The following is an 11,494-nucleotide window of genomic DNA, read 5'->3' on the forward strand; positions in this document are numbered from 1 at the left end:
CTTCGGAAGTTTAGTCCTTAGCCGTTTTGGCGAGGCTCTTTGTGTGGCGCCGGTGGCATTGGCGCCACACCTCATTGTGTGGCGCCCGTGGCATCGGTGCCACACAAACAACCTCGCCAAAACGGCTAAGTCCCAGACGCTTTGTCTTACAGTATGTTTTGGGCAATTCCAACTGCATGTGTGGCGCCGGCGCGATCGGCGCCACACGGGCTGCCACGTCGGATCGGCTCACCAGCTCAGCGTCGACGGGCCACGTCAGATGGGTATGTGGCGCCGGCAGGACGGGCGCCACATGGGCATGTGTGGCGCCCATGAGAGGGCCGCCACACAAAAGGGTTAGATGGGTGAAATAGTTTCGCCGGAGGGTCAGTCTGTGCTATAGTTTGACAAAAGGGTTATTTCCGTGTAAATCGCCGCTTGATGGCCAATCCGTTAGTCAGCCTTAGTGTTACGCTGGCAATTCCTCTCGGTCCGCCGCATCCTTGGACCAGCCCAACTGCCACTTTTTTTTTATCGTTTCCGATTTTTCTTTTTTATGTTTAGCTTTTCTAATTTTTAAAATCGGAATATTTTTTAAAATTGCATATTTTTAAAAGCCAACTAATTTTTAAACATGTTTTTGTAATAGTCAACTATTTTATAAAACACTATGAACTACCCATGCATATTATCAACACATACTACCTCAGCTCCATCCCAAGGCTTATGCCACCCTTTCTCATTAGATGGTGTCAAAGTATCTCGGGCAGTCATCGGGGTCGTTGCTGCTGTCCAAGGTACTCTGCTACCTTCACGGTCTTCGTGGCCTCCTCCTCCTCCTCCTTCACCTCCGCCTTCGGGGCGAGGAGAGTCCTGCCACCGGAACTCGCGCGTCTCTGCTGCTGCCGCGCCGGTTTGCGGATAATGATTCCACCACTTAGTAAGTCCAATTGCATTGACACGGTAGTTTAAACCATGCCGAAGCGCGAGGTGAAGGAGTACACAACACCGCCCCCAAATCGGAGACGCGACAGCGGCGACGGAATCACAATCCGCGAACCGGCGCGGCAGCAGCAGAGACGCGCAGGTTCCGGCGACAGCACCCTCACGGTCCCGAAGCCGGAGGTGAATGAGGAGGAGGATGACGATGATGAGGCCACGAAGGTATTGGAGTACCTTGGACAGTAGCGCCTCATCGTCGGCAGCGACGACCCCGAGGACTGTTCGAGGTACTTTGTCACCATGCATTTAATGAAAAAGTGTGGCATAAGCCTTGGGATGGAGGTAGTATGCGTTGATAAAATGCATGTGTATTTCATAGTGTTATATAAAATAGTTGACTATTACAAAATTTATGTTTAAAAATGGTTGGATTTCAAAAATATGTAATTTTTAAAAATATTCTGATTTTGAAAATTAGAAAAAATAAACATAAAAAGAAAAATCTAAAACGAAACAAAAAAATAGCAGTTGGACCGGTCCAAACCGACGAAGCGTTAGACCGAGAGGAATTGCCCGCGTAACAATAAGCCTGACTAACGGATTCACCATCAAGCTGCTTAATTACTTTTATGTGTTCTGTGCAAAAAATTAAAGCAAAATATGGTGTTCCTTGCAACAACAAACTATTGTTCTGGTTCTTTGCAAAAAAGCACCAACAAGTGGTGTGATGTGCTATTTCCTCCCATCAGGACCATCAAGTTCCTCCTCTGGCTGTAGATGAGCCACAACAAATACCGCATTAGAGGATCCCAGCCCTTGGACGGCTCCCCATGCCGAAATCTGGCGCTATTTAGCGCCGGATGGATGTATTTTTGGGCCCGGAGAGCCCATTTTCCCAGCGGCGAGCCGAGGATGGATGAATTCTTTTGATAAATAACGGCGAATTCGGACAAAACAAGGCGAAATTCGTTCAAACAAAAGCGAAATTTAAAGGTATTTAACATATTTAGGCTACTTCGTACATATATATGCCGAATTCGCATATATTTGAATTCGGCCAGATGGAAACATAAACTAAAAAGTACTACACGTCGTCGTCGCTCGGGTTCCCGGCGTTCGGTGCCGACGTCGGCATCCCTAAGGGGGGAAGTTGCCGGCCTCGATGTGTGCAAGCACACGGGCGAGTGTGCGACCCGGCGCACCCCACTAGCGGCGGCGGCCGCCAGCGTTGTTACGTGCTGGAGGAGGGGGGACCGTCGAAGGCTGCGAGTTCCCGTTCGTGCCGGAGACGGAAGAACTCGTTCCATGCGTCGTAGTTGTCGGCGCGGTATCGCTCCTCTGCGCGCTGCTCGTCGGTGAGGGTGACCAGCACAGCGTCGATAGCAGCGTCGAGCTCGTCGCCTCCCACTGGAAGCGGTGGGATCGGGACCCCCCCCCCCCCGTTCAGGCGCCATCCTCCGGGCACGCGGAAGTCCGGCGGCGTTGGGTAGCTCGCCATGTGCAGGAGTCCCACCTCCCACTGGTGTAGGGAACGGCGGCCGAAGCTGTTCTTCGCCGCGATGTGGCCCTCCATTGCTCGCTGGTGGAGGTGGATTGGGGAGAGAAGACAGGACTGGGGAGAGGAGGGAGACGGCGGTGGTGAATGCGGTGAGACGAGGTAGGTTCCGCGATAAATAGAGGGAGCCGCGCGTGAATCAGAGGCGAAGCAACGCGTCCGGCGAAGTCTGACCGGTGGCAGGCTTTTAAAGCACGCGGAAGACAATTGGCCTCTATCGCCGACAAGTCGGGCCACCACCCGTGAGGAAAGTTTTCTCGATGTTTCGCGCGCTTTTGTTTCGTCGGGAGTCCCCGAGCGCTCCCCGGGGAGCCGGGGATGACCTGGGCTCGCCGGATGGATGAAAGCCCAAATCCGGGCGAAAACGAGGTTCCGGGGGTGCGGCTGGGCCGTTTTCGCCCATCCAGATGAAAAAAAGGCGTCCTAGGGGGCTCGCGGGGAGACGGCTGGAGATGCTCTTATACCCGGCAATGGTCAAGGAGCAGCTAACATGTTTATCCAATCAGAGCCGGTCATTTTAGGCATCTCCAACGGGGCGACGGATTTTTATGTTTGTTTGCGTCGGGCACAGACGCAAAAAATGGTCACATGTCCGCATGCATCAGCCCCTTCTCCAGCGGTAGGGACGCATTTTTTAACCGCATTCAATGATTACTGAGGAGAGAGAGAAAGATTTCTTTTGTGTGGTGAGAAGTGTGCAGCACATGGTTCTACCCTGTATTAAAGGAGGAGAGAGAAATGGTCATGCAGCCCAAACAGACGCAAACGGACGCGCGGACACGTCCGCACAGACGAATTCCTGCCGCATATTTGGTCCATGTTTGCGTCAGCAGACGTTTTGCGGCTAGCCGCTGGAGCGTACATTTTGTCCGCGTAAACGTTTACATCGGCCCATTGGAGATGCCCTTAGATCACTTTGTTAGAGCATCTCCAGCCGTTTGGGCTCCCCACGCCCAAATCCGGCGATATTGTCGTCCGGATTGGAGGAAAATTTGGCCTGGGGAGGCCCATCTTCCGAGCCGCGAGCCCAGGATGGATGTAACGGACTTCGGCGAATTCAGACAAAATTGGCGAGTTCGTTCAAACATAAGCGAAATTTAATGATATTTAACATATAGAGGCGAGTTCGTACATAAATAGGCCGAATTCGTACATATATTTGAATTCGGCCATTGGCAAACTAAACTTAAACTAAATAGCGGCCTACTACATGCCGAAATGGCGGTAGAAGGACGTGTAGTCGCCGCCGTCGTCGTCGTCGCTCGAGCCGGCGTTGTCTCGGGCGGCGGAGCCTCGTACCGGCGGCTCGTGCCCCGGCCGGCGTCGCCGGTGCGTGGCGGCGACGGAAGGTACATGTCGTCGTCGCTGCTCTCCTCGAGCTTCACCACCTCCCCGGGCGCGGCGTTCCTAGCGGCGGATGGTGCGGTGGCGCGAATGGCGAGTTGACGCGCGGCGGCCGGATCCGGCGGTCGTCGCCGCTGCTGCTCCGCCTCCTGGCGCTCCCAGTCACGCCTGGACCAGTCCAGTGCGGCGTCGTCCGCGCGCTTTGCCTCCTCCATGTTCTTCAGCGACCTGGCGATCGCCTCCGCCATCGCGGCGTCCTCCGCGCGCTTCGCCTCCTCCTCGGCGAGCTGGTTTGCGGCGGTCTCTTTCTTCGTCTTCTTCCGGCCGCTCTGCGGAGCGGAAGGCTGGTCGCGGATGACGAGGGCGCCGCAGCTGCGCCCTCTGGTCGGCGGTGGCGACGCCGCTTCCTTCTTGACGGTCGCCCACTCCTGCTTGACGGTGGCCGCCGTCGACCCGCCGGACCTGGACGCCGACCGCAAGCCAGACGAGGAGGAGGATGACACCATCCTCCTCGGCATCCACGAACTACCGTGTCGGCGCGACACGGTAGGCGCCACCGGCGGCGGCATCCCCAGGACGGGGGAGTTCCCGTCCTCGATGTGCGCGAGCACATTTTCGAGGGTGCGGTCAGGCGCGCTCCACCATCGGCGGCGGCCGGCGGCGTTATTCCTTGCCGGAGGAGGAGGAGGGCCGTCGTACGCCCGGATTTCGCGTTCATACCTGCGCCGGAAGAACGCGATCCACGATTCGCGGTTCTCGGGGTAGAAACGCGGATCCGCGCGCTGCTCGTCACTGAGAGTGGCGAGCACCTCGTTGATCGCCGTTGGTGGCGGCGGGATCGGCACGCCGCCTGCGCTCAGCCTCCATCCCCCCGGTGCGCGGAAGTCCGGCGGCGCCGGGTAGCCTGCCGCGTGGAGGAGCCGTCCCTCCCATTGGTGGAGAGAGCGGCGGCCGAAGCCGTTGTTGGCCGCACCGTCGTTCGCCATTGCTACCTCTTCGAGTTCGGGGGAAGATTTGGTGGAATGCGAGAGAGAGGAGAGGTGAATGCGAGGCAGACGCGGTAGTTCAGCGATAAATAGAGGTAGGCGCGCGTGATACCGAGGCGACGGCATTAACTCGCCGCATGGAAGCTACGCGGCCGCTGACCGGCGGCAGGCTTTTACAGCGCGCGGAAGACGATGCGATGAGGACGACGATCGGTGTCTCTCGCCGACAAGTTGGGGCCACCAGACGCGCGGGAAGTTTCCTCGCCGTTTCGCGCGCTTTTGTTTCGTCCGAGCTCCCCGGGGGGCCGGGGATGGCGTGGGATCGCCGGATGAATTTAGGCCCAAATCCGGACGAAAACGAGGAACCGAGGGCGCGACTGGCCGAATTACGCTGTTCGGATTGGAAAAACGTCCATCGAGGGCCTAGTCGGGGAGATGAGTGGAGATGCTCTTAGTATCCCTGCAGCCCAGCGCACATCACTCTGCCACTGGAATGGAGATTCCCCTTATAAATCCACCAGCCCCGGCCATCTGCTCCTGCTAAACACACATCTAGCATTAGCACCAACGCAACACCCGCTATACCACCAAAGGAGAGTCATGGAGGCGACGGCGGTGAGCTTGGGAAAGGCCGTGCTTGATGGTGCGCTGGGCTACGCCAAGTCCAAGGCGGCGGAGGAGATCGCGCTGCAGCTTGACGTTGAGCGCGACGTGGACTTCATCACGGACGAGCTGCAGATGATGCAGTCGTTCCTGGAGATGGCTGATGAGGACAACGGCCAGAACAAGGTGTTCATGACCTGGGTGAAGCAGATCCGCGACCTGGCCTACAAAGTGGAGGACAGTCTCATGGATTTTGGCCTCCACTCGGAGAAGAAGCCGTTATGGGGGTGCATCCCCTGCAACTTATCTGACCGACGCCAAATTGCCAAGGAAGTGAAGGAGTTGAGAGCCAAGGTGGAGGACGTGAGCAACAGGAACCTGCGCTACCGCCTCATCAAGGACCGCAAAGATAACTCTGACTCCAAGGCTACCGCGGCCGAAAAACAGGCCAACATTGCTAGTGCTGCAATGCTTGGCATCAACGAAGCAACACTTGCCACTCAGGAGCAGGAAAAAACAGAGGTGAACCTCCACCAGCTGATCACCAGCGAGGAGGAGGATCTTAGGGTTATTGCGTTGTGGGGAACAAGCGGTGATCATGGGAAGACGTCCGCCATCCAGGAGCTTTATGATGATCCAAAGGTATTAAAAAAGTTTGGATTGTGTGCTTGGGTTAGGTTGATGTATCCTTTCAATCCGCAAGAGTTCCTCCGGAGCTTGGTGAGGCAATTCTATGAAAAATCTCATGATGAGGTTGGAAAGCAAGAAAGTATAACAAATGTCGGGGCTAATAGTTTTGCAAAGATGGAGAAGATGGATCAAAGTGATTTAATCAGTGTGTTTAGTGCACAGTTGCATAGCAATAGTTACCTGATTGTGATAAATGACCTATCAACCATAGAAGAGTGGCATTGCATCAAAAAATATTTCCCCAACAACAAGAAACAAAGTAGAATCATTGTTTCGACGCAGAATGTTGAAATTGCAAGCTTGTGCACCGAGAAACCGTACCAAGTGTCGGAGCTCAGGCAGTTGTCATGTGATCAAACTATTTATCTTTTCCACAAGAAGGTAATTTCTGGTATATCTTGTGTTATCCATTTGTTCCGTTTGCTATATAGATGATATATTTTTCTCTTCATTTCACATCCAATTGCAGAATACAAAGGAGAACAGCATGTCCAGTGCTAGTATGGTGATGTTTCCTACTAACGAAGCAAGGCTTACTAACGTGGAAGAGAAACTGAAGGTTGCACTTCTCCAGCCGAGCGAAGTTCTTTTTTTGAATACATGCCTGTGAATTATATGCACTTCTATAAATGAATGGAGTGTGTTCCCTTTATCCTCACACAAAAGCACACTATGCGTGCCAGAACTTTACCTAGTAAATTTGGTGTGCAAACATATTGACATATTCAGTTGAGAAATTTGAAGACTCATCAAAATTAACATGAACTGCTGTTTTTATTTTAAATTTGGAACGAAGGGAGTACAATGCATCGGGATTTTTGTCTATAAATATATACTATAGCCTAGGAAAGATGCTAATAGAGAGTCACCGTAGTAATACTGTAATACAAATAATGATATTCATGTACTTATGAATACACGACCCAATGTATGATGTCAATTATTTAATTATGAATTTGAATATCTAAAATAATTTATATTTTGGACTAGGTGTCCAGTTCGGTCCATTTGAACCAAAACATTCACGATGGAAATATTTCGAAACAATACCATATTATTCAATGCACTTGGAGTTCTCATTTTTCCTTGCATGCTAGTTTTTCCTCCCAATCATTTTGGATATTGGGATGGTCTTTGAAGTACAATTTTCTCCATTAACTTAATGAAAATATATTATGAAATAAAAAAATGTATAAGTCAAAGTATTTTTTGAGGAAAACAATCATATCTATGATTTTCAAATGCCCGATCAAAAATTTGTGAAGGTATTAATACTCAAAATTTCTGAAGGTTGACACTATCCTTGTCTACGACAATAATTTTGTGGGGCCAGAGAAATCATTTAACAAGACATGGCAGTTGAAGTTGAGTTGGAGCTATGCAACTATCTACAAAGGTTTTTGGGTCATCATCTAAAAAAGGCAATTTGGTGGGCACAGTTAACAGCATGTCCTTTAAAATCAACATCATATAAATGTCCACTTCTAAACCTCAACTAATGCAAAAGTTTAGTTTTCAACCTTGAACTCTGAAACCGGTATCATTATTCAGATATATATATATAGTCTGCAACTTTGAAATTGCTAATATTTGCTAACTTTTTTATTTCCCCAAAACTTTAAGAGTTCTACTTCTAGATTTATCAAAAAAGTATTCCCTTTTTTCTGCTGTTTTGTACGTAAAGGTCTGACACCGCAAGATGCTAACATTAAAAAGTGACGCCACAAGTTTGCTAAGTTTCAAATCGAGATGCTTGGGATAGAGTCAAGGGTTTAAATAAAACTGATTGGATAGTTAAAAATTAAAGTTAAGAAGTTCAAATGTGACCTTTCGCAACAGTTCAGGACTGAAAAGTGAAACTTTTTTTTCTAGTGTGTAGAGTACAAGTACAAAGCTTCTAAAATATGCTGTTTGTTTGTTCAGGCTGTGCATGAAGGAATGCCAACCAATGAAATACAACAGGAAGATGAACGACCTAAGCCTGCAGGTGGCAATAAAGTTTTTAATTCAACTGCTACAAAGAAGTTTAATCGCAGCAGTACACTGGCACTGGTTGATGGAGTTCTCACTGGGCGAGAAACAGAGAAATCTAATGTCATCAAATTAATTGGTCAACCCGACAACAATCAAAGTTGTAAGGTGATCTCAGTTTGGGGAATGGGTGGTCTGGGAAAAACCACTCTTGTCCGAAGCATCTACCGAAGCCAAGAGCTTTCTGTCTGGAAGCATGCATGGGTCACTGCATTGCGTCCTTTTAACCCTGAGGTACTCCTTAGAGATTTGGCTTTGCAGCTTCAAAAAAGTATTCAAGAAGATACTGCTGGAGCAACATCAACTAAAGGAATATCACTGATGAAAATTCAAGAGTTGAAGGTGGAATTAGCTCGGCTATTAAAAACACAAAATTGCCTTATTGTTCTTGATGATATATCATCCATTTATGAATGGGATTTGGTGAAAGGGTGTTTGGATAGTGCTGGAAGGATCATAATCACGACAAGAGAAAGAAATATTGCTGAACACTGTTCAACAGTATGCAAGAACATGTACAGTCTTGAAGGTCTGAAAGGTGGTGCTGCACTTGATCTCTTCACAAAGAAGGTACTTTAGTAACTTGTATCCATTCTTCATTCTCATATGCGTTTTAATTCACGTAATATGCTTTAAAATTCTCTTAAATATGCTTTAAAATTCTCTCAATTCAAGATTATAAGTTTAGCAGACATGTTTCAAGGAAGAAATTAATGTTTACACCCTAGTATCTTGTACATAAACACGAGTTTTACTTCACATAATATCGTATTAAATATGCTAAATCTCTTTCAGTTCGAAGTCAGAAGCTAGCACAAACAAGTCTAGTATTTGATAGTCTTAATTAAGCAACAACTAGTGTTTAATCAAAGTACTTCTCTTTGTAAAATTATATTCATTGTAGGTATTCAAGGACAATACTGAAAAAGTTGATTTAGCCCCCGCAATGATGGAGCAAGCACAGATTATACTGAAGAAGTGTGACGGTCTTCCCCTTGCAATATCAACCATAGGTGGATTTCTAGCCACTAAGCCAAAAACTGCTGTTGAATGGAGAATGATGAATGACCGTATTAGTGCTGAGCTAGAGATCAATCCTGAACTTAGGACAATAAAGACAGTTCTTATTAGGAGCTACGATGGTTTGCCATATTATCTCAAGTCTGCTTTCCTGTACCTATCAATATTTCAAGAAGATCAAGTAATTAGGTTGGATCGTCTAGTGAGGCGGTGGATTGCAGAGGGATACTCACGAGATATTCATGGCATTACTGCTGAGCAGCTCGGTCACAGGTACTTTGAAGAGCTTTTGGATAGGAGTATGATCCTGCCAGGGGAAGACGTAAATGATTACAATGGCAAAATTAATTCTTGCCAACTTCATGATATCATCCGGGAAATATGCATCTCAAAGGCGAGAGAGGAAAACCTTGTCTTCAAACTGGAGGATGGGTGCTGTTTGAGTAGCACACAAGGTCCAATACGCCATCTTGTCATAGGCAGCAACTGGAAAAGGGATGGAGATGCATTGCCGGGTGTGCTGGACTTGTCTCATGTACGGTCACTGACCGTGTTTGGAGACTGGAGACCGTTCTTCATCTCCGAGAATATGAGGTTCCTCCGAGTGCTCGATTTGGAAGACACACTAGGGTTGAGAGATCATCATCTTAACCGTGTCGGGCAGCTCCATCACCTCAAGTACCTTTCTCTACGAGGATGTTTCAATATATTCTGTCTTCCTCATTCTTTGGGGAATCTAGGGCACCTCCAAACACTGGACATTAGAGGTACACGTATATGTGAGTTGCCAACAACAATTACCAATCTTGGGAAACTACAAAACCTTCGTGCACCTGATTGTACGACTGGCGACGACAATGTCAAGGGAGAGGATACCATAAATCTTCACCCTTGTCACTTGTACCATTATGATATTATCCCAACTGAGTTCTACTCCTGTTGCCTTCGGATGTCTGCATGTCCTCTTTTATTGAGACCACAAGTTTTAGATGGTGGTTTGAACAGGCGTGATGTACTCAATCTAACCCGCTTTAAGCTTTGTGAAAACAAGCTGCATGGTGCTAAAGTTCCTAGAGGAATTGGTCATCTGAAGGCCCTGCACAAACTAGATGGTGCCTATGTTAAGGGGAATGCCACCGTAAAAGAGTTTAGAGAGCTTACTGAATTGCGTAAGCTTGGAGTGGTTGGTATCAGCAGCAAAAACAGCATGGAGTTCTGGTCTGCTATTGCTGATCACTATCATCTTCGATCTCTTTCAGTGACATGCAGCTCGTCGGCGGATGAGTTAGATGGTTGTGTGTGTGAGGGTTTGTCGCCACCAAGCTGGCTTGAGAGCCTCAAGCTGTACGGCAAGCTCGTCAGGGTAACAGATTGGATCCATCAGCTTCCGAATCTTTGCAAGTTGGTGCTTGGGGATAGCTTTTTGGAGCAAGATGATGCCATACGAGCCCTTGGGGTGCTACCAAATCTTGCAGTTCTACGCCTGAAGAATTATTCATTCTTGGGGGAACAACTCCATTTCCAAAACTCGGCTTTCCCGAGTCTCGTGGTGCTGGAGCTTTATTTCTTACTGAACCTTGAATCGGTGCTGTTTGAAAAAGACGCAATGCCTAGGCTTGAGCTGCTACAAGTTGGTACTTGCGACGAGCTGAAGGAAATCTCCGGGCTATCGGTTCTCACAAGCCTCAAGGAAATTAGGCTGGGTGCTTTTGTGAAATCATTGAAGCCACAGATGCTGAGCCAGCTAGGGGAGCGTCAGAAGCACGTCATCGTGAAAGATTTATGAATTCCACAGATGTGTGTATCTTTCCCTTCTCCTTCTCGTTGAAGTAGTACTACCGTAATCTCTGTTGTTGTATATATTTGGGGGACCAGTGTAGATGGGCTCCAAACTTATAACGTGTGGATGCATGCTAGAATTTGAATGGCTGATTTACATTATTATTTTAAACATGTAATCCTGTTGCGATTGGAGCATATTTTTCTGGGCAGAGTTCGATTTTCTCTGGTCGAGTGGTCGTCGTTCTCCGTCTCCCAAGTGATCAGGTCGCGCTCGCGCCTCCGGCCTCCCTCTCCTCAATCCCTCCTGTCCCAGGTCGCGCCTCCTCACCGGCTCCGGCGGTCGACCCTTGCTCTGCTGCTCCCCGCACGGCACACCCAACCAGCCCCACGTCGCGCCTCTGGCCTCTGGAGATCTGACGGACGACCCTCCGCCCTTTGCCGCTCCAACTCGCCTCTCCGGTCGCCGCACCACGTCCTCTGGGCTCTGGCGCCGGTCGCCGCCCACGCCCAACGCCCTCTGGTCCGGCGGCCTCGCTCGCCTCGATCCCTGCCGCGCTGCTGC

At 49.3% G+C, this 11,494-nt stretch overlaps 1 protein-coding gene across 1 annotated transcript; it reads left to right on the forward strand.

Moving 5' to 3' along the window:
* Window positions 1–5,406: 5,406 nt before the first annotated feature.
* On the forward strand, window positions 5,407–10,936 carry LOC124648043 (disease resistance protein Pik-2-like). The gene is made up of 5 exons (XM_047187873.1): window positions 5,407–6,480; window positions 6,569–6,658; window positions 8,023–8,700; window positions 9,035–10,009; window positions 10,202–10,936. Exons 1-5 carry the CDS (start codon window positions 5,407–5,409, stop codon window positions 10,934–10,936), a joined length of 3,552 nt encoding a protein of 1,183 aa, XP_047043829.1.
* The last annotated feature ends 558 nt before the right edge of the window (window positions 10,937–11,494 follow it).

The sequence above is a fragment of the Lolium rigidum genome, chromosome 4 (assembly GCF_022539505.1).
Source record: "Lolium rigidum isolate FL_2022 chromosome 4, APGP_CSIRO_Lrig_0.1, whole genome shotgun sequence".
NCBI classification, from domain to species: domain Eukaryota; kingdom Viridiplantae; phylum Streptophyta; class Magnoliopsida; order Poales; family Poaceae; genus Lolium; species Lolium rigidum.

What these genes read in the sequence shown, in the direction of transcription:
- LOC124648043 (XM_047187873.1), top strand. Translation starts at nt 5,407, where the DNA reads ATGGAGGCGACGGCGGTGAGCTTGGGAAAGGCCGTGCTTGATGGTGCG. An exon ending in TTTATCTTTTCCACAAGAAG is followed by an intron (nt 6,481 to 6,568) that starts GTAATTTCTGGT and finishes ATCCAATTGCAG; the next exon opens with AATACAAAGGAGAACAGCAT. An exon ending in ACGTGGAAGAGAAACTGAAG is followed by an intron (nt 6,659 to 8,022) that starts GTTGCACTTCTC and finishes TTGTTTGTTCAG; the next exon opens with GCTGTGCATGAAGGAATGCC.